This window comes from Python bivittatus, unplaced genomic scaffold (assembly GCF_059951505.1).
Source record: "Python bivittatus isolate LINGU-HERP-01145 unplaced genomic scaffold, Pbiv_v1 ctg000030_np1212, whole genome shotgun sequence".
Classification (NCBI taxonomy): domain Eukaryota; kingdom Metazoa; phylum Chordata; class Lepidosauria; order Squamata; family Pythonidae; genus Python; species Python bivittatus.
Window position 1 is genome coordinate 6,782,517 of NW_028277031.1, and position 25,052 is coordinate 6,807,568.

The 25,052-nt window shown below is 41.4% G+C and overlaps 1 protein-coding gene across 4 annotated transcripts in view; it reads right to left on the reverse strand.

The window, feature by feature from the left end:
* Positions 1 to 25,052, reverse strand: part of WDR90 (WD repeat domain 90) — a 48,393-nt gene that overhangs the window by 8,329 nt on the left and 15,012 nt on the right. For 3 of the 4 annotated variants that reach the window (XM_025164355.2, XM_025164354.2, XM_088153000.1), the window contains exons 13-35: positions 24,225 to 24,370; positions 23,519 to 23,576; positions 20,433 to 20,551; positions 19,849 to 20,010; positions 17,869 to 17,999; positions 16,865 to 16,981; positions 14,916 to 15,151; positions 13,802 to 13,941; positions 12,647 to 12,777; positions 12,010 to 12,140; positions 10,639 to 10,800; positions 10,174 to 10,302; positions 9,389 to 9,522; positions 9,267 to 9,304; positions 7,595 to 7,726; positions 6,563 to 6,748; positions 5,301 to 5,401; positions 4,803 to 4,899; positions 4,391 to 4,512; positions 3,077 to 3,236; positions 1,344 to 1,534; positions 1,021 to 1,189; positions 396 to 507 (exon numbers count right to left, since the gene is read on the reverse strand). In XM_025164355.2, coding sequence (XP_025020123.2) covers positions 396 to 507; positions 1,021 to 1,189; positions 1,344 to 1,534; positions 3,077 to 3,236; positions 4,391 to 4,512; positions 4,803 to 4,899; positions 5,301 to 5,401; positions 6,563 to 6,748; positions 7,595 to 7,726; positions 9,267 to 9,304; positions 9,389 to 9,522; positions 10,174 to 10,302; positions 10,639 to 10,800; positions 12,010 to 12,140; positions 12,647 to 12,777; positions 13,802 to 13,941; positions 14,916 to 15,151; positions 16,865 to 16,981; positions 17,869 to 17,999; positions 19,849 to 20,010; positions 20,433 to 20,551; positions 23,519 to 23,576; positions 24,225 to 24,370 — 3,104 coding nt within the window. The remainder of the gene's footprint in view (positions 1 to 395; positions 508 to 1,020; positions 1,190 to 1,343; positions 1,535 to 3,076; positions 3,237 to 4,390; positions 4,513 to 4,802; positions 4,900 to 5,300; positions 5,402 to 6,562; positions 6,749 to 7,594; positions 7,727 to 9,266; positions 9,305 to 9,388; positions 9,523 to 10,173; positions 10,303 to 10,638; positions 10,801 to 12,009; positions 12,141 to 12,646; positions 12,778 to 13,801; positions 13,942 to 14,915; positions 15,152 to 16,864; positions 16,982 to 17,868; positions 18,000 to 19,848; positions 20,011 to 20,432; positions 20,552 to 23,518; positions 23,577 to 24,224; positions 24,371 to 25,052) is intronic. The other variant, XM_088152987.1, reaches the window with a different exon arrangement.

The following is a 25,052-nucleotide window of genomic DNA, read 5'->3' on the forward strand; positions in this document are numbered from 1 at the left end:
CTGTCTGTACCTCCCACTCCATTCACATATTTCCAGCTAGCTGGAACAACCCAGTTGACTGCCATGTCAGGGAGGGCAAGGTCCTGGAAGGAAGATTTATTCACCATCCACCCATGAATTATCCCCAACCTGAGAGAGCTTGTTCCAAACCAGTGTCTTATCTTTGCTAATTCTATACTGTTTCTGACAGACGTTGCCTGAACTCTGCGGGTGGCAGGGAAATCCTAGCTTCACTTGAGGGAACGATCTAGTCGGAAGAGCAGGAATGCAGAGAATGTAAACATGCAACTGTCTTTAACAGACACTATGAGAGTAAGTGCGAAAAGGATGCTCCAGGACCTCTCCACAAACTGGTCTTCCAGAACCAAACCATTCATTCTGCAGTCACAGCACACCTGGCATCGGATCCTTTGACTCTCAGCTCTTGGACTGCAGCCACTGACCAAACCTGGATCTTCTTGGTATTGCTGCCACTGACCAGCCGGTTATGGCGACACTGCAGCACTCCTAGAAAGGATTATTTCAATTAAATTAAATTTCAATTAAAACAGATTTCCTCCAAATACTGCTGGAGACTGCAGAGCTCTTCCTTGTTTGAGATATCTGAGCAACTAGGTAGAGCAGTGTTGTCCAAACCTGGCCACTTTAAGATGGGTGGACTCCAACTCCCAGAATTCCCCAGCCAGCTTGCTGGCTGGGGAATTCTGGGAGTTGAAGTCCACTCATCTTAAAGTGGCCAAGTTTGGACAACACTGAGGTAGAACATTAAGGATATGAACTTTGGGACGCTACTGGGATGACTAGTTTCAACCACCATCACTTCTGCAGCTCTTAGAGAGACCAACTACCTTTTAAACCTGATCAGTAGTTAATGGTTGTTCCAGGATGGCTCACTTGGGAAAAGTGAGGATGATATCAGAACTGTCTTTCACTGAACCGCTACCAATTCCAGCATGTGCGAACTGAAACATCATTAGTTCAAGATGCTCCTCTGAAACATAACACAGGGCAGAGACTCACCAATCTCGCCATCAACGGCCTCCCAAGTCATGAAGCAGCAGTTAGTCTCGGTGTCCCAGGTGCAGATCTGCCCTGTGCTAGTCCCAGTGTACAGAAGACAACCAGAGCTATAGCACATGGATGTGAGTTCCACCGGACCAATCACATTAGGAGCAGGGACTCGCTGGACCTGAGGGAGGAAGGAATATTATGCCTAGCAGGCACTCCCAAAGGAGCCCAAAGCTGCATTGGATCTCTTATCGTTTACAAGGCTGAAGGCTTCTCTTTGGCTGGGGTGTAAGCCTGGCAAATGTTCAAGTATAACTCCAAGAAGGAATACCTACTTTCAGGCTGATGTCAGACCCCTGTTGCTTCATCAGCCAGAACGTCACAGCTCCCTTCCCCACACAGGCAAGGTGTCCCACGGAAAGTGGATTAAAGGCTATGTCATGCACTGGCTCAGCAAGGCGGGTGGATGACATCAAGTCGTAAGTCTGGGTGTTCCACAGTGCAATGACTCTGTCAACATAGTCTCCTGGGGGCACAGAAGTAGATGCCAATCTGGCTTTTACAATGTTAAATGTGTATTTATTTATTTATTAAATCCATAGGCCCAATAACTCTGGACTTCTTCCTAACATTTATGTATACTTTGCTTTTCTCAAGTTCAAAGTAAAACATTAAACAGTAATGTTAAAATGTGCTCTTGAAAAATAAATATGAGAAAGATATTCAATCTAGACTAACTAGTTAAAAAAGAACTAGACAATCAAATATCTCTTGCAACAATTAAGTTTTGCAAACCTTCCAGTTCCTAGACTTCATGGGAATTTCATTTGCTAGGGTTCCAGCAACTGCATGGAGACCTCTGCCACCAACATTTGCTGGAAATATTTGCAATATTTTTCACAGTGCACCAAGAGAAGGCACGTGGAATAGGAAAAACATAGGCAGGATTTTTGAAACAAAGATGGGCTCTAAGAAGCATGATGCTTTTTGAAAAAAGATAATGCCAACACCCTGAGTTGATATTAGGAAAGAAATTCAGGATACTAAATAACTGTGATTCCAAATGGCCAAGTGCTTCTGTACCCTGTTCACTACAATAGTGCGTAAATGTTACATCCAGGGTTTTGAGTAGCTGCACTGAAGCTCACTTAGCCTTTGGGAATGAAGCCAAACCAACATTCTGGGTAGTGTTTCATCTTTATTCCGAGGGAGCTTTGGAGGACAGGAAAAGGGATAGTCAAAGCTGGGCCTAACTGTGCTATAGCAGGGTTCCTCAACCTTGGCAACTTGAAGATGTGTGGACTTCAACTCCCAGAATTCCCCAGGCAGCCATTCTGGGAGTTGAAGTCCACACATCTTCAAGTCGCCAAGGTTGAGGAACCCTGTGCTATAGGAAATCCTGCTGCAATGTCCCAGTGGCAAGCCAAGGAAGTTAAAACTCTCTTCCACTTGACTTGGAGGGCTCAAATAGACTTCAAAGGGAAGATTCAGGAAGAAAGCAGTATATTAACCAGCAATCTCATACATGTGCATTGAAGTTTACAGAAGTGATGTTTGAGAGAACATTTAAGCTTTCTCCCAAAATAAGTACCCCTGCCCCCAGGCTGTCAGCAGCTACAGTGGGACACAAAACAACTCTCCTCTATGAACCTTATAGCAGATTCACAGAAATGTAACATAAAGCAGGAAAAGGACAAAGGACAGGCTTAAAATACTCTCTCCCAAAATTGCTTTCTTGGTCTTCAGCAGAAGCCACAGGCGCTATTGAAGATGAAATAACAATGCCAACTTACTTTAATTCAGGAGCTCCTGGGTTACCCCTAGTTAGGCCAAAGGAAACCAACAGACTGGCTGCATATCCAATGGCCTCACTCCCAATTTTTAGAAAAATGCAGAGCTAAATTAAATCTATCTAACCCTCAATTAAGATGCCACAGCAGAACTCACTCCTTGGTGCAAATTAAGCCAACAAAAATGCAGAAGCCCATCATCTTTGGAATGAGACATGAGACTCCACTCTTCCAGGTGGAATACCTGATGGATTCTCATCCCTCTTGGCTATACCAACCTAGAGTAACAAGGAAGCGGTTGTCTTGAGAATAAGCCATGGCTTGCACTTGCGTTTCATGATGAAACAGAATCTTTTCACAAGTCCTACTTTGTACATTCCAGATGCAAATTTGGCAGCGCAGATCTCCACCACCTTGACCGGAGGCAGAGGCCAGAACCTAAAAGAATATTCCATGTCATCATGGAGGCCTCAGTAAAGCACTAGGAGACAACTATTTAACAAACAGGAAAATGCGATTTGGCTAAAACAATAAAGCAGAAGCCACTCAAAGCCACAGAGCGAGAGACAGAGAGAAAAAGAGTGTTTTGAATGCTGCTCAAAACTGGGATGTCCACATGTCTTATGATCAAGGAACCCACAGGCAATTTCCAGCAGTGCTAAACCACATTAAGATACAGATATTATTTCAACAGAGATGGTGCATACTGGTTAAGAGCATGAGCTGCAAGATAAGACAAGAAGTATCCAGAACAAATCTCAACTCATTCGCAACTCTTGGGTGACCACAAATAAACTACTTTGTCCCACTCTTACTCTCTTTCAGCACCTCCCTTGTTTCCTTACCTGCCTCCCCTTACATCATCTTCATAATGTATATAATTAAATAGGCTTACTGTGTGGGTTATTGCAAAAAAACACTTTGGATATTTATAAAATATGTATGCTTGTGTGTGTGAGAGAGAGAAAGAGAGAAAGGGAGGATTTTGATATTGTACATTCTACCAGAAAATATTCCCCATATACAAAACAAGAACTCTGGACAGAGAAAGGAAAATAAAGTTACAGCCTCCCACGTTTTTCTCTCTTATTATTCTATCCCCCCTGTAATGGGCATTTGCCTAATTCTATCTTCCTCGGGTAACCAAAGACCAGCTTCTTTAAACAACATTCTCCTCTGCTTAAACGTTCTTCATGCTTAAAACAATCCTTCCAAAAACATGGATACAATGTCCTTCATTTCCTTCCTTTTCAACACAGTCTTTGAATTATTTCTGAGTCCTCTTTCAAAGGCTCCACCAGCTTTAAGCATGTTGAAATGCATACATTTCTTGTTCTAGCTTTGTCCATGAGCATCTTGAACGCAAACACTGTGTCGCTCTAACTCCAAAGGAGCTAGAAAAGCCAATGTTCAGTTTCTTTATCTGCCTTTTGGCAAACAGGGAGCCTTTCATTTAAGGCTCCTGGCAAACTGCTAGCTGGCGTACAAAAATTAACACAATCTGAGCTTCAGTAAATTCCTGTTTCTTCCTATCCAGCTAGCACATTTGTCACTCTGATAAGCCTATCCTTAGGAAAATGGGATGACCATACCTGGGCATCATGACTCAGAGCTAAGGTTGAAATCTCTTCCGGGTGGCCCAGCCAATGTTGCTGGGATCCAGAGTGCAAGTCTTCAACTATGAGCACACAACCACAGCTGTAGGCGAAGAAACCTGGCAGAGGGAAGAAATAACCTGTAGCATTTAGAAACCCCCAATGACAAGGTGCAGAAGTCCCCAGGATCACAACACAAGCCAAATTTAAGGACATTCTGAAAAGGAAATACTGCAGTCAAAAGAGAATATTCAAACTAGATTTGAAAGGTCATTGTAGCAGATTTGGGCCATGGTTTTAAAAATGAGATTTATAAAGCCTTTCAGAAGATCCCAAACATTGAAATTGTTCCACTGAGGGTTTGGAAAAGGAAGAGGATAAAATCTGGGATCTTGGTTCACAGTGGTACCTGTGTCAGGATTCCAGACCATGTTCCCGCGGGCGTTCCCATTGTAGCCAATTACAGCTTTTAGCTTCAGACCCTCATCAGCAGTTGGAGAAAATACCTAAAAGCCAAACACAAGCTCGGTATAAACTGATATACGTTACACATAAGTATACAAAAAAGCACGGCTTGTTAAATTAATGTATAGCTCTTTTATTTTCCTGAGAAATTATTTCAGGACAGGTAAGCCATTGCTCAATATTTCTCTCTACACTCAGATAGACTGGGTTAGCATACCAAACCCTAACAGGGTTTGTTTGGCTTTGCCTTACAATACTGTGCGGACCCAGCCATTTCAATTTGTAAACTATGATTGGTGGCTTAACATGCGACCCTGCCAAACTAGATTTATCCAACAAATCATCATTGAACAAACCATATTTAGTGCGGGTGCAAACAAGTCACAGTGTAATGTACAAAACCTGACGACCATTTCTCCCAGACTGTCAAGGCAGCTCTCACCTTGGAAGGTGCAGAAGTTTTGAAACGGGGTATGAAGTGCCGGTAGCAATCTGGGCGGATGTTATTTTGGGGTATGGATCCTTTGGTTTCCTTTCTTCCATCTAGCACATGAGAAAAAACAAATATCTTGGGTTTGTCTAAGATTAAACTCTTAATATTCTAGCTCTAAAAGATCAGTTAAATCCAAAGAGATCTTCAGTCCCCTGGGATAGAACTTACTGTAACTTTTATTTTATGATTCATACTGTGCTGGCTACTTCTGTTGATATGTATATATTGCCTGGATTTTAACAATGACCTGTAGTTTACAAAATGATACACTCAATTACTTAAAAGCAGCTAATGAAATATTCAAAATTCTAACCTAATTCTATGATGTTTGTAAATTCCCTGTTTATTCATTTCATGTTTTATCTTTCTGTATTTTTCTCCTCTTTTCTTTCGTTTCTATTTCTTCTTTCCAAAATGCTTAATAAAAATATTTTGGAAAAAAGGAAAGGAAAGAAAAAAATATCTAATACTGTTTCCTGGTCTCCACTGCTGGGAACCATTAACTGATGTCACTGAGCTGGTCCTTGTGTCCAGAGACCAGCATTCTCATAAAGAGTTTGTGGGGGAGAAATAATGTTCTACCCTTGCATGTATGATTCTGAAGTGAATATTAGACAGAGCAGGGAAACTACAGCTGCCTGATGACCCTAGAAGGGAAAGACACAGGTAACACAAACCCGGTTGTTGTCTTTTCATTGATGTGAAGGGACTCCCTATATAGGCCCAGTAAAGGATGTTGTTTATGTTAGAAGGTGCTACTATCAGTAAAAAGGGCAGGTTTGGAGTCTCTTCAGAAGAGCAGAATGTGAAGGCGTCAGATCAGCTCACAGTAAGGTCCCTCTGTGTTGTTAATGGATCCTGCGTTCCTATAGTAAAGTTTGTGTTATAATTTACGCTGTTTTTGTACGTCCTATGTATCATTTCAGAGGGTATATAACCTGTAACCTTGTGGGCTGCGGGGCTCTTCTGCGTTTCTTTGGCAAGGAGCCCAGAGATCGCTGTAGTTGTTCAGGCCAATAAAAAAGACTTTGTTGCATCGTCTATCTCCAATCGCTTTGGTTCCTTATTTAAGTGGGCACTGTTCCCACAAAAGGTTTCTCAACGTTCATTCCATTTGTGAAGGAAGGTTCACAACTTTCTTCCAGCTTACTCACTTTTCCTCCCTTAAAATGTACAATCTTTTAAAAGCACCAGGACACGGTTCTACGTACCACCTCCTGCAGGACTATGAGGGCTTGAACAAATCGGAGCAATGTCAGGTTTCACAGCCAGAGGTTCTTCATGTTGGACAACATCCTTCAGCACAAGAACTGAGGGGCCAATAGCCCCACTAACAGCCTCCCCATTTTTTCCTTTCAAACATGCTTCTTTTTCTTCTTCAGAGTCAGAGCAAGTATCTGAAAGAGAGAAAGGAGAGGAAAATGACAGGGAGGAGGCAACTGATTCCATCTGCTTTTAGAACAATGTTTCTCAACCTCAGGAACTTTAAAATATGTGGACTTCAACTCCCAGAATTCCCCAGCCAGGAGGGGGAGTTGAAATCCACACATCTTAAAGTTCCTGAAGCTGACAAACATTGAGAATTCGTGTAGGAGCTGCCTAGTTTATATATCTTTTCACTATAGAGACAATCCTCAGGAGGGCCTTGGTTGCTGCCTTGGAAAAGAAAAGTCGGGAGCTGGAGGAATATTCCCTCTCTCCAGATGTTGTTGTAGATATAGCATTACACTGGCAATCTCATAAACAGGAAGTGCATAACCAAATTCACCTAGATGCCTTCTGAGAATTACACACAGGCCAAAACCCTTGTTTTGAGCAGCAGGAAGTGAGATTTGAGACCAAGATATAAAAGTGCCCAAAAGAAAGGAGTGCTATCTATCTATCTATCTATCTATCTATCTATCTATCTATCTATCTATCTATCTATCTTCCTACCTACCTACCTACCTACCTACCTACCTACCTACCTACCTACCATTGTTTATTTATTCAAATTTATTAGCCGCCCAACTCCAATGGACCAATGATCTCCCTCTTTTCTTCCTGGCTGGCAGACGCATAATCAGGGCCTATTTTATGGGATGACGTGTATCATCACTAATGGAAAGACAAGACCCACTGTGTTTTGATCAAATGTCTAAGGAACGGAAAGGATAGACCATCATGAAGGGCATTAAGTTGTCTGTAGGATTTTAAGGGGAAGCACTGCTCTGTTCCTAGGATGATGAATTCTCTTTGCTTACCCTGCTCAGCCAATCGGTGGATAGAACTGAGATCCAGACATGGAGGGGACACCACAGTAGGCAAAGGAACCAGCTGGCGGGGGGCATCACTGGACCCAGGAGGTGAATCTTGTAATTTCTCCAAACTAGCTTCTGGGAACAAAGAAGGGACAAAATTGGACAGGGTTTAGGAGTTAGTATACTGGCATAACATTTCCAGGTTCAGACCTTCACTATGATTCTGTGTAACCAGATGGCCTTGGGCCAACCATCCGCTCTAAGCCTAACCAGCTTTACAACCTTGTTGCAAAGATCACATTTGGAACAGGGGAAGAAAACAAGGTATACCACAGTTAAAGAAAAGTGGGCTGTAATAATAATACATAACACATAATACAAGATAATAAATATCCTGGATTGGTTTGTTCCTCAGTTGCACTGACTTTCCTCCAAATCATCTACAAGCCTCTACGTTCTTGTAGAGAGTGAGGAAGGTGACCTTGATGAAAACATACAAGAACCATTTCAACCAAAAAGGTTGAAACATTTTTTAAGTCCAGAACAATGAGATAACATTTGAAAGTGGCTCAGACAGATTCTCTGGAGCATAAGAAGGAAGAGGAGGTCCAGCACAATCAGACTTGCAAGATTCTGTTCTTCTAGCCAATTCAATAAAGGAAGTTTTAGGCTTCCTGTGGAATTGATTTCCTGGTCTGGTCTACCGCATGGGACTGACAGTTCTGAATTACATATTTTAAAGACACATCCACCTGAAAGTGGGAAATTCAAAAGAAAAGGAGAAAATTCAGCTTGAATTTTAAAACATATAAGCATTTGCCCTCTTCCTTCATTAGCTTCTATTAGGCATTAGCTACATAAAAGGAATAAAGAATCACCTAGAGGCTTCTGTCGAGAATGCTGCAATTGCATCTTGCACTAAACTAGGGGGTGGATTAGATAACCCCTCCAGCTCTTATCCAGTGCTAAAACTCTGTGATTAGCATGTTCTCTCAAAAATAAATCTCCTGTTAAGAGATGGATCTGTCTTCCCACACATTGGGAAGTATTTGGTAATCTTAATCCACTAACTCACGTCTTACAGTGGATTCATGTAAAGGGGTGTTAGCCTTGTGAGGTAGTCCAGACAAGAAGCATACCCAGATAAACTAACTCTACTTTATTGTAAGGTTATATTAACAGAATCTTGCAAGTCTGAAAGTAGATCTCTCCCCCGTCACCTTTATAGCCCAAGAAACTGGGGAGGGTCCCTTCTGAGACATTTCCTACATCCACATTCCTTCTGTGGACTCAGCTGCCTCTTATCTGATCATTCCCTTGGCTGTGGCTCTTCCCACCGTCTCCCAAGGTCTTTCCCATGTACCATTACAAGGGTGCTTATCTTGATAAAAGATAAGTATTTTATGAGGGTGCTTTATTTATCTGACAGCTTTGGATTCAGAAAGATCCCAAGTAAGTTTACATAGAAAAGCATATCATCCAATTAGAGCTGTTTCCCATCATGCAGTCACAGCCACCATCTTGACTTCGTTGAAGCCCACCTGTAAACATCTCTGCAGACCAATATAATATCTCCATCTCCCATGAACTGATGAAGATCAACATCATGTCTTGTATGGCTTGCTGTGGAACATGCAACACCATTTATATTATTCAAAAATAAATGCCAACTTACCAACTTGAGGAACCTCTAAGGGCTCAGGGGAATCAATTCTAAAATGGGAACACAGAGTCAGAATGAGATTATGAGATTCAAAGCATCTTCAAGGTTTTAATGAGAAAGCACTGAGTTCTTACTCATCCTTGAAGGGCTCCTCTGCAAAGACACCAAGGAAATCCCACAGGAAAATGGCGTCTCCAACACTGATGACCTGCTTTTGGTCAGGGGTGAACTTCACCTGCCGAACCGGTTCAGAGTGGCCAATGAACACCTGGGAGAAAGAAAAGAAGAGCAACTTTCTCCTTCAAATGTTTACTCACATGGCTTAGTGTTATATTATTCCTAGACAGGATGTGCCACTATAGGAAGGACCATGGTAGTATCTGACAATCTGGGGAGATTTCAGCTCATAAACTCTTCATGCCTGTTGTCTATGCCTTTAAAGATGAACCTGGACTGTGGGCTTTAGAACATGGTTTTCATTTTAGCATATGAATTGGCTCATCTTCTAGACTGACGTATATATTTATAAAACATGCTTCTTCTCTTTGTTTTGAGGTTAGCAATTCTCAATTTAATTTAAGTATAACTCTTTCTAAGGGAAGTAGTTTTTAACATAAGATGTAAATGACTCAGAGGCATTAATGAACAATTAGAAGATAAGAGCAGCATTTTAACAAATATTGACCTTCCCCAAACTTTAGATAAAGAATCATGCAGTGGGTAACTTATTACACCCCCACCACACACACACACACACACACACACATTTCCTTTCTTTCTCATTGGTCCCATTCTAGTCCATTTCTCCTCACATTCTTTAACTGAATGTTGTATTATTTTAGTATGCCTATCGAGTGACTCATCTAGTCACTAGTAATGAAGGTAGAAGAGAAGTCTAAGATTTTCCCAATTTACTTACCTGGCAGCTGACATCAAATCTCATTTCATAATCCCACACTTTGATAACCCTATCACCAGCCGTCAGGACATACCGGCCATCGGGACTCAATGTTAACGAAGAACAAGACTGCTTGTGAACTTGAGAGACCTGCAATCAATAGAAACCATCACTAACGTTGGATCCTACTCTGGAACTGAAGCCCTCCATTCAGCAGCAAAACTCTTAGGATATTCCTGCACAGAAGTCAAGTGGCAGAACCTCTATATTAGAGTTTCAGCTTACCTCTTCTGGGGTCAGTGAGTGTATCAATCTAAAATCTTCATAAACCTCACACAAACATCGATAGTTAGTAATAATTTAGCAATTTTAGACCCACAGAATATTTGGGATTTTCATCACAAGAAAAGTATGAACAGAAAAATATGGAAATGACAAGGAAGTCCCACCTTTGAAAGGAAAAAAGGGGCATTGTGGATCCCTTACCACTCTGATTAAGCGTCCAGACTTGGCATCAAGCACCAGGACCTTTTGGGAGGACGTTGACACCAAAAGATGGCCAAGAGGAAAAGGGGCGAAGCAAAGTCTCACTGCAACATCAAGGGCCGTGCTGTCCAGATCCAGTATGCTCACATCAATTCTTAGTAGCTGACATGCATAAATAAAAGAGTTCAACATTAAGCTCCTAAGGAGATAGGCAAGGGATGCTGGGGAAAACAACCATCAGAAGCCAGGTGAAGAAAATGGCAATTATTTCTCAGGCTTATATGCCATTTTTCTTACAGGAGCTCAAAGTGCATCATCTCTTCTGGTGGTGTCAGATGCACCATGTCAGTGATCTATGACACATACCTCAACACAGATACTTTTATATTTGTGCTTGTATATGTGGGTGCTGTGCACATATGTGTATGTACACATGTGGGTGTGGGCATATTTATGTGCAGAGAGAGAGAGAGAGACCTTGCTGCAAGCTAAACGTTAGTACTTCGTGTATGTTCTCATCTATGGTCTGAAGCAGTAGATTGATAGAGATGTGGACCAGAAAAAATTGTGGGCTTAAAATTTTCCATATCAGCCCAGTCTGGCAGTTTCAAAGCTGTCTCAACTTTGCTTTTCAGGTGATAGTTCTAAAACAAAAAACCAGAAAGCTAAAAGGACATGGCAAGTGCCTGCTAATTGCCAATTACCCAAGTTGTTGTCAATATTCCAATACAAATGATTTTTCTCCACATATAGAACTTTTAGCTTCTTCAAGTGTTATGTTGAAACCTCATAAAATAGGCTGAATTTAATTTTTCCCATCAAATAATTATTAATAAATAATTAAATACTGTTGAATTCCCATTAAATCCTATTCAAATAATAAAAACTTGTGCAGATCAGGGATACTGAGATCATTATGCTAATTCAAATCATGCTTTTCTGCTTCAAAATTTTCCAGAAAACCCACATCTCTAATTGTCCAAGAAGATTTGCCCTCTTAATGAACGTAAAGAGTTATAGTCCCTAGGATGGAATTGGAGAATCACAACAAAAGCTTGCAAATTCAGTCTATTCTACCAACTCATTCTGCTTAATGAGTAGAGAAGGAATGGATCCCATAATGGGACGGTAGCTGGAAGATCATGCTGTAGAAATAATTCTCCAGAATAAAGTGAAACAAAAAAAATGTTTCCTGTAGATAGCAAATAGCTATACTAAACGTGGATATGCTACCTCTCTCCTCATCAGCAAGAAATTCATGGCACATATTCTCTCATTGTTTGAGAAAAATAAGGCCATTTGTTTCATATACTTTCAGTAAAATTATGTGAGCTAGAAATTTTCCGTTTTTGAGAAGGAAGTGATAGTTACCTCATCCAGAGTATGAGCATCCATGAGAGTTACAATGTATTTGGAAGGTCCCACAAAGGCCAAGAGGCGTCCATCACAACTGACACACAATGCGTCAGGACCATGGTCAGCGTCTTGTGACACCACGTTAGCTGAAGGAGAGTCAGACAGTCATCGGATGAGAAGCAGAAAGAAACCGCAAACCAAATCGAGGTGGAGCCCAGCAAGAACTCACTTGATCATCTACTCAGAAGAGAAGCCCAGGAATCTCAAAAGCTCCATGGCTTTCAGATCAGCAGCCACCACCCCTACACCCTTTCTAACATTAGGACAAGGCCCTCCAGTCTGAGGCTCTCCAAATGAGTTGGGTTTCCACTCTCATAATCCCAAAGGATAAGCAACTGTCCTTGCTCCTCCTTATGGTGTGCTGCTGTTATGTAGCAGGTATAATCAAACTCATCTTTTTAGTAACTAATGATGGGAGTAACCAGAGAGGAGGAGAAATCATCATCATCATCATCATCATCATCATCATGTACATTCGGTGGACACTAATGCACATAAAGGCTTCTGGCAGCTTTCCTGGCTTCCAGCTTTTCACTCCTTAAAACTAGGGAGTCCCACCCATGGGACACAGCAGGCAAGGCCGAAAGCTTACCTAGCACTCTGACAGTGTGACTTTTCTGGATGGCACAGTTGTAAAGACTCAGAGTCCCATGGGTGCAGGAACTGTACATGAAATTGCCATCTGGGGAGAAGGTCAGGCCAGTGATCAGACCCCGGTGCTGCCTGTCGAACAATGGCCCCCAAACACAAACAGGCAAAATGAGGAATGAAAATTAAGAATGAAACCAGCGGATGACAAAAGCAATGGCATTTATACCCCCAAGTGCAAGACATATGGGTTTCTCTCCCTTCATTTTAACCTGACAACATCCTGTAAAGCTAACTGGACGAAGAGAGTGACTGGTCCAAACTCACCCAGGGAGCTACTTCGTCAAGTGGGATCTGAATCAGGATGTCCCTGGTCCAAGTCCAGTACTGTTGCACTACACTCTTTAGAGTTGTGTGATGCTCACTCAGTTGTTTGTTGTAAAAAAAGGGAGCACATGTCAGACCCCACAGGCCTTTAGAAAGGCAGTTAAGATGTGGCTCTTTCCCCAGGCACTTGGGTTAGGATGAGTAGAGTTCTCCCCATTGGTGACAGATAGTATAGTTTAGTCCTGATCACCGTTTAATTCTTTTAGTTTGCTTTAGTGGCATGTGTTATTTTTGTTAATGATTTGGGATGCTATCTAGAGTCATGTTGTTTGAGATGGGTGGCCATGCTCAATTTTCTATTTAAATAGGTAAATCAGAAACAGAAATGTGATACAGGCAGTCCTCATTCAGTGACTGTTCGCAGTTACAACAGTGATGAAAAAGTAACTTTGTGACCAATCCTCGCATTTATGACCTTCACAGGTCTGTAAAGCAAAGGAAAGCTGAAGTAAGACTGTAAACACAGTCACAGTTTCACTCAGTGACCACTTCGCTTAATGACCAAGTTGCCAGTCCCAATTATGGTCGCTAAATGAGGATTACCTATACTTAACATATGACATATCACCCCAAATACTGCTAAGATAATGAATTACTCTAAATCAGTACATTTCTTTTGTTATTCTCCTTTACTGCACTATGGGCTAATATGCTTATTTATTTCAGACTTTTTCTCCCCCGAAGAAATATGCCCTTTCAAATCACTGCCGCCCACTCTTGTACACATGCAAAACATTCAGAACAGAACTATGAAATTACACAAAGACATTACTTGTGTTCTTCAAGTAGTCTTGAGGCAGCCAAGCTAATGGTCCTGACCACACCAGTGTCAAAACCACAAGCAAAGATGGGTTGCAAGGGATGAAAGGCCACAGCACACGGCATTTCATCTGAGGCCGTGAATTCATAAAGCTGTAAGGGGATAGAGTGGTACTCAGGTCAGACAGGAGGTAGCAGAAGGAAGTGGTCTAGATGTTAGCCTTGCATCTCAGTTCAAGATCTCACAATAAATAACCTTTTAGTACTTCAACCCAAGAAAGAGAACAACAAATAAGGAACAATCAAATCTTCCTGACTTCCATTGACCTGTCATGTTGAAGTGGGAAACATAAGAAATGTTTAGCATATGCCTTAAACAGACTTAAAGTAGTCTAAAAGCTCCCAACCCAGCCCAAATGTTATCTTAAAACCAGAAAATGGTGTTCTTGTCCATTTTGTGTAATTCAGTCTCAACCACTTTGTGTCACAGCTTTCCCTAAGGTACTCCTCACCTCTTAACTGTGAAGAGGTGGCCCATCTCTGATTTAATACAGTGGAAGCATCCAATGGCAAGGAAACCATTAAGGAACAAAAAATAGGAATGGTCAACCAATTAAAGAATTGTAGTTATCATCTGCTATTATTGCGTGAAATAGTGAAGAAAACAATACAAGCTACTTGTGGATAAGACAGGATGCTTCTGATTGTGGAGAAGTATGGTCTACCAGGCCCTAACATTTTATCATCTGGCTCCTCCTATGTTTCTATCACATCAAAAACAAAATTTTAAAAATGTAAGCTGCTTTGCCCGTCACAACATATCCTGTAAGAACTCAAAGCTCTGATTCTTATGCCCACACTAAGAACAAGAACTACAAAGAGTCTTGTGGCATCTTAAAAACTAACACTTTTTTGCACAAGTTCTCATGGCTCATATTCATGAGGATTCGGTCTTAAGATTATAGATCAGGAGGTTGATGGATACAATATCTGGGGGATTTCACTGTAACAACTTCCAGAAAAGCATAAGCATTTATTGTTATAATAATGTTCATCTTTAAGGTGCCACGAGTGTGTGTGTGTGTGTGTGTGTGTGTGTGTTCTGCTGAACAAAGCTCTGAAATCACCTGCTGCATAGATTCAACATTCCAGATGCGAATGGTATTGTCTTCAGATATAGTCACCAGCTGTTTCTGGGAACTATCCACTGAAAATGCCAAGACAGAGTCTATGTGGGAGCGCATGATTGTATAGTAATCCCTCGACTGGATGTCCAGGCAGCCCACGTTCCCGGTGGTGGTGGTGCACAAAACCTTCAGATTGTCTGGGCTGATTCGAACCAAATCCACTGGATTGTTGTGCTCTGGAGAAAGATACCTGCTCAGTCAGCATTCAGATGACATGGTTAGATTCAGTGGGCAGAAATAGAAACGTGAGATACTGGAGTTTCTTGGCCACTGGCTGAATACACAAACCTAGATATTTATGTTTAGTATATTCCACTCAATTCTTCCCAGTATACTGAAAAAAAGACTGGTTTAATTCACACTTTCATTACCTGCCTAAAGATAACAACGTTCTGTTAGTCACTGAGGTTCTAGAAGCCTTTGAAGACCAAGTTTTCTTGGAGGACCTTTGAGAAGTGACTGTAGTTGTTGCTATAAGGTTGTCATTTTTTTATTATTAGATGCTATATTTATTGTTATTAAATATTGTTATTTTAATGTATTATGGATGTTTTTACTGTATTTTAGTGTGCTGTAAGCCACAATGAGTTCATGAAAACTAGGCAGCATACAAATTCAATAAATAAATACATTAAAAATGCAGAACAAGAGGTGTGGAAAACGATGAAGGCAAAATATCCTGCCCCTGCAATGATCTGTCTGATCTTGGAATGGTTATTCCATTCCAACCTCACCACAACATTTTCATTTTATTGGAAGTAGTCCAACATTGCAAAGGGCAACTCCAACCTCCTTGTTCAGTCAGAATAGCCTGTTTTAAAGTTGGAACACTGCGGTAAAGTCAGAGCAGTCTGAACCAAGGTCATAACTAACATTTCAACCTCAAAATACTGTATCTTGCACCCATCTGTACAGAGCTAGATAAATCTTGACCAACAAAAATATTAATAATAAGGGAGTGATTTAGTTTATGTGAAGTCCTTTCTCCGCTGTCTTGGGAGTAGAATATGGGATAATCTGCAGGCAAGCTGGTTGGTAGGAGATTCACGACAGGCCAATGGAAATATTTCTCTACAGAGTAGCTTTTTTAAGTCACTGAATTTTCTGTTTCAAACTCTGGAAGCCATTGGCTTGGACATCTTTCAAAGGAGATTAAATGACTTCATGGAGGATATGCCCTACTGTATGGGGAGACACTAAGGGAATTGGATATCTTGGACCTTGAAAAAAGATGCCACAGGGGGGAATATAACAGCATTCTTCAAGTACTGGGATGTGAAATTCTGGAACAAGGAATGTCGCACACAAAAAGACAGGATCTGCTTTTTCTCTTATCCCACCATGCAGGATACAGAATAATGGGCTTAAGTTACAGGAGGGCAAGTTTCAGCTAACACTGGGGAAAAGTTCCTGGCAAATCAAAAGTGGAACCAATTACCAAGGGGAGTGGTAGGTTCTCCTTCAACAAATGTCTTCAAACAGAAGATAGACAGAAAGCTTTAGCATAGATTCCAGCACTGAGTAGGACATTGGAGTAAATGACCTATTTCAACTCTACTATTTAATGACTGTAAAACTATCTAAGGTCATGGACTACAAACTCCTTCAAGGTCAGAAGGAGCAGAGAATTAGGCCACCTCCTAAATGAGTGCAGATCTCACCACTCATGGCAATTAAACCACCACTCATGGTTTAGATCTAAAACTACAGTACTGTCAAAAGGTCCAAGAGATCCAAGACAAGTATGAGGAAAGGGACTATGTTCTGACACAAAGGCAGAGTTCCTGGGTTACGTAGATGTAGAATGTCACCCAGCTGCAAAAATATGTTGGGAGGTCTGAACTGAAGACCTACCTAGTCTACAAGTGTGGTTTTTAAGCTCTACACACCTGCCTCCAAGAAGACCTCTGAGAAGTCCAGCGGCCACAGGCGCAGGTAGCCATCATCAGAGGCAGTGGCACAGAAACTTGAAGAAAGGCAGATGCTGTTTAGGGATATCCCAGGGCCTGAAAGAACAGAAATCCAGGATGCTCTGAAACACAAGAGCTGCCAGTGCAGATCATGTTGGAATCACACCCTCTTTTTCCCCATCTCCAATTAGTCCTGAATAACTAAGCCCCTTTCTAGCTAAGATTCTTTAAGATAACATTCTACCGCTACCCCAAAACAATATCCCTTCTTTTCAATAAGTCTGTAAGAAGAGACTTCAGGGTTGAGCCAGATACCACTATTCTCTTATTGGCACGGGAACTGACACCATAATGAGATCACTTCTGCCCCCTCTATGAAGCCATTTGAGCGCTAGGAAAATGCAGCTCAACCTAAACAGAATTCCCTTTTCAGGATCACTCCAACCTTACAGCACTGCCTAACTTGTAAATTCTGTGCCTCCAACATGGCATCCGTGAGCACCAGTGGCCTGATGATCCTTCCCTTTGTGCTTGCTGGCTTCAGTATGTCACCTGGTCTTATTTTATTTATATTATTTAAATTATCAGAAAAATATTAGCTAGCATCCTGCAAAGGGAAGTGTCAGCCTCAAGCATAGCCTTGCTTTTCAAGAATGCTTCCGGGCCTTGCGTATCCTCTGGGGATATTTCCTCTAAACCAAATCACTAAAAATTTTCTTACAGAAGGGCAGTAAAAAGGAGGATCTGAAGTCTGTGCTTTGTTTGGAAGGGTGCCATTAATGCTCAGTAAAAAGGACAAAGGTAAACGAAGGTGATAGAGAGGTTGGAAAAGGAGATAAGGAACAACTTCACCCCTTTGTCATTTGGTGAGAATGCCCAATGAAACACCCTTGCAGATCCAAAATGCTCACTCGCCCCCCAAAGCTGGAAATGGCTGCAATAAACTGAGCATCTGGAAAGTTCCCAGAAGCACTAGTTCACACCTGAATTAAAAGCTTGCTTCTCGCCTCGATGAGCGTGTCTTGCCTCCAAGGGCAAAAGGCGACGGACATTTCTGACAGTGACGTTCTTGTAGTCAACTTCTAAAACATGCCCACTCCTGCTGCAAACAAACCTACGGAAGGAAGGAAGGAAGGAAGGAAGGAAGGAAGGAAGGAAGGAAGGAAGGGAGGGAGGGAGGGAGGGAGGGAGGGAGGGAGGGAGGGAGGGAGGGAGGGAGGGAGCCAGACAACAGGATATCAATGTAATTATATGGCCAATATTGCATGTAATTACAGAATTTGTAGCACTGCAACATGTAGTCCAATAATGTAAATGAAAGAGTTATAACTGATGCCAATTTAATTGGAGAAACAAAGAGATTTGGACATACTGGGTTTTTTTGTTTTCTATCCATCTTAGAATGCATAATTAAATAATAATGGACTTGGTTAGAACACCCAGCTGTGCCGCACAGGAGCATTTTTGAATTAACACCTCTAAATTAGTGCTGGAGTTTAGATGTGTGGAAGTACAATCTCGTTTCTAAATTTTGTTGTTTCACCATTAAAAGGAGGAGTGGTGAACAACTCTCTCTCTTTACTGCTTGCTGGATTCTTCTAATATCCAACAAAGGGACTTTAGCAGTCAAAGAGTTAGTGCCATCTTGGACTCAACCAAAACAGCCTAAACGAAGGACTTCTGGAATGTGTACATTTGCTCAATAATTCTAATTTCATGAATAACTAAAGACAGACATCTATCTTTCCATTTTTACCTGCTTCTCCTCTATAGCAGTGACTTCATTTTTTTGTAACCATATTTTAAGAGACACTGACTTCTTGGCTTAGATGCTTAATTCTTTGGAGAGAGTATTATATCCAGACTAGCATAATCAGTATTTATTTGTTAGAACATTGCCCCAATTTATTCTTTATTTCAGGGTATGCAACCTGTATTTCATTTTTGGATGAAAAGGCAGTAATCAGTTCTTAAACCAATTAACCAAGCTAGCAAGCAGAACCTAAAACCTTAGGTTGGGCAACAATTCTTCTAATTCTTGAAGCAGTTCTCTCCTATGGCTTGTGGCTATTTTGTCACCGGTAAGTCATTATGACAATGGCAGTAAAAAAAGGAACTTTTCCATAAGTAGACATTGCATTATCTAGACCTCTGTGGAACCAGTGCTAAGGAAAGATGCTATAGGAGTATTTTAAATAAACCAAAATAAAGAATCTGCAAACAAAATTGGATCAGTGTCAGGCCCAGCCCAAGAACAATGGTGAAACAGTCCAGTCGAGTAAAGTTCCTTTATTTGCTTACACCTTATAGACAGAATCTTGCCAGACTCAATCTATACTACTGCAACAAGTGGATATACCCTGGGAGATTCTAGGGAGTGGCTATCCTGATTCCCACGCTCCTGCTCTGGACTGTGTTGTCTTTTGTCTCCTTTCCCTTCCTGGAATGCACCCCCTCCTTCCTGATAGCCTTCGTCTCTCACATCACCCTCCTCTTCGTAGATACATTCCATCACAACCAGTTATGGAGCAACATCCTATACTCCCATGCTCAAATATGCAGGAGGCAAAAAGAAAAAACTTCACAGATTTCCTAGTTGCCCTTGCCGTAACAAGTAAATGCTAGCTTTACTTCTCTTATTCTGGCACTTATTTTTCAGTGCTAGAAACTCTTAGATTGAAGTTCTGGTTACACATACATTTAAATTGATATGAGGATCAATCCATCAATTAATATTAGCTGAATCACCCATCAACCAAAATTAAATGTTTTCAAGATATATAGAGATGTTAAAGTCCACAACAACCTGCACCAAAGGCAGGACTGCATCTTAACAGGCTTGCTAAGATTTCATGATCACAGCCCTGTTGATCAGTCTTCTAAAGAAAGACACCCCGAAGCTGCCTTGCAACATCAGTCTTTCTCTAAAGCTTTGAAAAGAAGAAAGGAAAAGAGTTTCTTACAGTGTCCGGTCCTCAGGCTCACGCTGGGTGGAGTGGCCGACCTCAAAGTCCAGGTCTGTGAATTCCAGAGAACGGTATTCACCCAAATTCACTGGGCAGGAGCGCAAAGCCCCGCTTTGGACCCGCCACAGCCTCACATTGTCCCGGCCACATGATACCATCCTGTGATGAGAGAAGTCAGGGTAGGAAATGAGAAAGGGAGGGAGGGAGGGAAGCAGGCAGTCAGGCAGGCAATCTAGCAAAGCTTTCCAGCTTGGATGTCAATTTGAATTCACATAAGCGTGGTAGATGTGATGTTCAACTTTCCCTTTCTTTCCTCTTGAGTCACACCGATTTGCTGTTTGGCCTGGACCAAGCTTCTTGGTGCTGATCAGTTTCCTATGAAAGACTGCCCCAAAAGCACCACCAGCTACTATGCAACAGAATGCATTAAGGCAAAGCTCAGAGGGCAAATACAGGCTGGCATCTCCTGCCTGTAACTATATAACCAACTTGCTTTCCTGAAGACCTGATTCAAAGATTCTTTTGAAAACTCTCCTTGCATGGATGACAGTTGGCCTCAAGAAGAACAAGAAGTTCTTTACCTGGTATCATCAAAAAAGGCAATCTTGAAGGCCCGAATGTCCACATCTGTGTGAGCTTTGGCCAGCATGACCACCTCTCCCCCACGATTCACCTGGATGGTGTTCCACACCACCACCACCTGCCAAGAAGAAGACAACAGCTGGAGTGATCCTTCCTTAACCCTAAAGGTTGATTGGACAAGCCTGATCAAATCCACCACCAGAAATCTTTCTACAACCCCCAGATTCATTCTTCTCTTAACCAAGCTCAGAATCAATGGCTTTAAGAAATATAGCAGCTTGGGGCTTCCAGGGGACGAATGGTGAACTGAAGACATCTCCACAAAAGTGGAGCTGATGACTGCGGCAAAGACCAAGGAATGGTGAGTAGACCAGTTCCTTGGAACCTCTCTGGATAAGGAGAGGACAGGAGATTGCCCACATGTGCTCTGGATGGCTGTTCCCTACAAGGAGATCGCAAGACAGTGGTTTTCCATGGGTGTGAGTGCTGGGAGATGACGGGAATAGCTATCTTGCTTGCAACCGCAGTCAGCACCTTTTAAAGGACACTAAGTTCGCTAACTTCACTTTCTAATCACTTTCGGAAATTGCTTATTAACTACTTTTAAGTTATTAGAGACCTTTGGAATGAGAAGTTTGAAAATGCCAGGTGAGTTTGCCTTCAATCCTGAATGAAATAAAATTTTAATCATAAGCTTAAGAATTTAAAGAATTTGAAATAAACAGTAAAAAGCTAAATAAGATTTTGATCTTAGAAAGTTATAAATGGACTAAGGGTCCAGATAAATTTGGAATGGAAATAATTACAAAGAACAAACAGCTTCTCATGGGAAATAGATCTGTTTTGGTTTTTGCAAGACAGAACAAAGATAAGTAATTTTATGATTTTGAAAACTGGGCACTAGAGGGGACTAAAGATTCTAAACAGAGGAAATAAAACACAAACCTACCTTTTGTGTTAATTAATTGGGACCTACAAAATGATGCAAAACATTATAACATTGAAAATATTAAATGAGACTTTTGAAGAATGGAGCCAGAAATTAGTAGCTACAATATCAACAGTGTCACTCATGGTGTCTGCCTCCATGGATAGACTATGTCCAAAAGATGTTTATTGAAGAAATGACAGATGTGGAACAAATTTCATCTGACAAGATAGGGATGCCGCCAAAAGTGGATTTACAACTGACAGGCCAAAGAACAACTTGGAAAAGGATGTCTCACTGAATATACATAAGAAACTGGCTTGATCTAAGAAATCAAAAGGGAAATACAAATAATAAACCAAGAAAGTGACCTGGATAATTTTTTCTTATTGGATTTACAAAAGAGGCTTGTCAAAGACCTGAAGAACTCTGTGCAATGGGATAAAGAAGAAATGAAGAGAAATCAAATCCTACAACAATATTTGAATGAACTAAAGATTAAGACTGCTAGAAGTAAAAGGAAGTAATAAAAAGTAGGTTTATTTGATCAAGGTTAAAACAAGATAAGTTGTTACTTCTGGCAACCTTTTATGGACTTTCTGCTGACACCAAGACTAAAAAGATGATGTTTTATGGATTTGCCTCTTTATTATATTCTTACTTTTCTCTTTCTTCTTTCTTTTTTTCCTTGCACGTTTTACTCTTTTTTAAATATTTTTTTCTCTTTCTTTAAGTTTTCAAGAGCATGGTTTTAGAGAAATAGGTTGACAAAATGGACTCCAACTTTAAGCTCAATTCATGACATCTCCCTAAAGACAATCTCAGATGACACAGCAGGGAAAATCTTCCAGAGAAACTTTCCCACAAAAGCCCTGGATGCAGCCTCCAGGGACCTCCAAACGTTACCAAGTAATCAGTGTTAATCAGAAGGGGAAAAGTATTAAATACAGGACTGAAGGGATTATTCACTGTCTGTAACTTTAAATTTAAATGCAACCAGCATGAAATTAAATTTAATCACTGGTCCTGGCCCTACCTTTTACTTTTTGGAGAGTGGACCCCGGAATGACATTGTGAGGTCAGCTGTGACCCTCTGGCCCCCAGAATTGCATACCACCACTCTAAGGCAGGCTGACAATCTGTTGTCATCACACTACAATATGCAGAGCACCCCTGCCTGTCCCACAAAGCACAAATGCCTTCCTATGGTGACAAGTCAATACTTGACAACCTGGTTTGTCAATGGAGAGAAGAAGGATCTTCACAGCTGATTCAAGAGAACACAAACTTACACATTTACCTATGATATTCTGAATGCTGCTCTAAGCCCTGAAAATGCAAAGGAACCCTGGGATCTGAAAAGACAGAAATGAACTAGCTGCAAAGTAGTGCCATTTCAGGATATTCTGAATGGGATAGGAGTCTGGTTTTTGTATCAGTGCTAGAAATCTAGATTCAGAGGAAGCAACTATTTCAGCTCGAGGCCACAGCAGAAGCAAAAATATTTAACAAAGTCATCAAACCTGTCGTATTAATTTAAAAAATAGGTGGAACCAATCAGAAAAAATAGTATCTTAAAGCAACAGCATCTAAGAGCAATTCTAATGTTCCGTTGTATTTGCCATCAACATCAGCTCTTTGACTGCTCCACCTCTGTCCACAGCAATACAAAAAGGAAAGCCACTCTAATAATTCAAAAAAAAAAAATCATACTGGAATCAAGATACAGCCTGGGAAGAGATCAGCCATGAGAGCTCCAGCAGTTTTATTTCGATCTCTGGGAATAAATAGATGGGGTGAAGGATACATGATCAGGAAAATCTCTCCCTTCCTCCATACCAGAACTAGTTATGCATTGCCCTAGACTTTAGATGACAGCAACTGACAGTAAAACCAATTTACAAACCAGCTAAATCTGAACAAATCACAAATCAACCCACTAAAAGCAATGGCAGGGAGTGGTAATCTTTTTTGGCCCTGAGCACTGTCTCCCAAATCCCCAACCAACCCGAATCTTGTTCGGGACTTGGGAAAGGATAGATCCTGGTAGCTACAGTTATCCCATGGAGACATCTGCAGTAACATTATAGAAGCTGTGAAGTAAGAAAAACCCTCAACACCTTCGCCTCCCTGCAAACAAAATGCTGATCTACTCACCGTCTTCCCACGTTTGTCTTTCCCGGTGCCACAAAGGACATTTCCATTGTATGAAAAACTGGGGAAAAAATGATGGGTATATCAAAAGTCCAGTATTTCTAGTTAAGGAAAAATAAGCTACTGATGGCTGCTACTGGGGAAGAATTGGGGAAGCCACTGCATGTCAGGACAGATACTGGTGATGTAGACAGGCAGAGAATTTGATCTGTTGAAAGTTTCATGAAGAGTTTCAAGGAAACCCGGTGCAGTCCATTCAGTGAAACTTCTTCATCACCAAATCCAGAAATCTTTCCATTTATTAATTTGTTTCTTTTATTGACTATGTATGCAGCCAGGTCTTCAAGATTGTCGTAGGTTACAACAACATACTAAAACACAATAAAATGGCCTTCAATAAATAAAAGTAACACCATACAATAGACAAGAAGAGCCAGTAATGTAATAGCTAATAACAGATAAGAAGCACTTGAGTAAACGGTCATTCTCCAAAAGCCCTGTGAAAGAGTTTGGTTTTCGAAAGCTTCCAGAGGACCATCGCAGAGGGGCCACTCTAAGGTCTACAAGGAAGCTGTTGCATGACGTAGGTGCCATGATGGAAAAGCCACACTGGGTGGCCTCAGCCCCCTTCGCCATGCTGAAGTGGGACACTACGAGCTCTCCCAGCTTACATTCCATCCCATCTTCTTCCGGGGTGTCCGGCACATACCTGAGGCAAGAGATCGAATGGATGCCCGTTTTAAACACGCAAAGGCACTTTCCACTTGGGAAGTCCCAGAGGCGCACCACGCTCATTTCTCCCATCTGCGCAGATGCCAGCAAAGTGCTTTTGTTGTTGAATGCCAGTGCCGCCACCTACAGAAAATCAAGCCACTGTGCAAAGGGTTTCCTGCAGCACAGGGAAGTTGGACCACACACCTGGGAGTAACGTTCTACTCGCCCCAACCACTGTCTTCCCCATTTACCAGATTTGGATATGCCATGTTGGGTGAATGAAGCCGCTGCATACAGTCATCAGAGTTGAATTGCTTGAGTACAGCTTGTAGCACAAACATAGGAATTAGGTTTTCTTGACCTGGGTTGAGCATGTTGTGTGAACTCAGCCAGAGTGCTAGAGTAGCGTTCAGTCTTATGTTCATACACCAAGCGCTATTTCCCCGTCTTTTCCCTATGATGTGTCCCTTTTTCCCTGGCTGACTCGCTCAAGGGAAAGAGAAATGGGCACACTGCATTTGCCGAAATAATCTTTCTCGGCTGGGTAAACAGAGACTAATTAAACCAAGAGCATTACCTGATTCAAAAGGATGCCAGGATTTTGGGAAACAATGCAAGAATAAAAGAAGATCTGCAATACATGTATTTGTAGAGGCAAATGCTGATTCAACAGCATTCTGAAAATCAAGACATATGTATGTAAGAACTGATAGGAAAAGTCAGATGAGTTAACCAATATGAAGAAATTATATATCTCTCTGGGCACAGAGAGAACTGCTCCTGTCTGTGCTCCTGCACTCTGAAGATGCCGGTCACAGGTGCT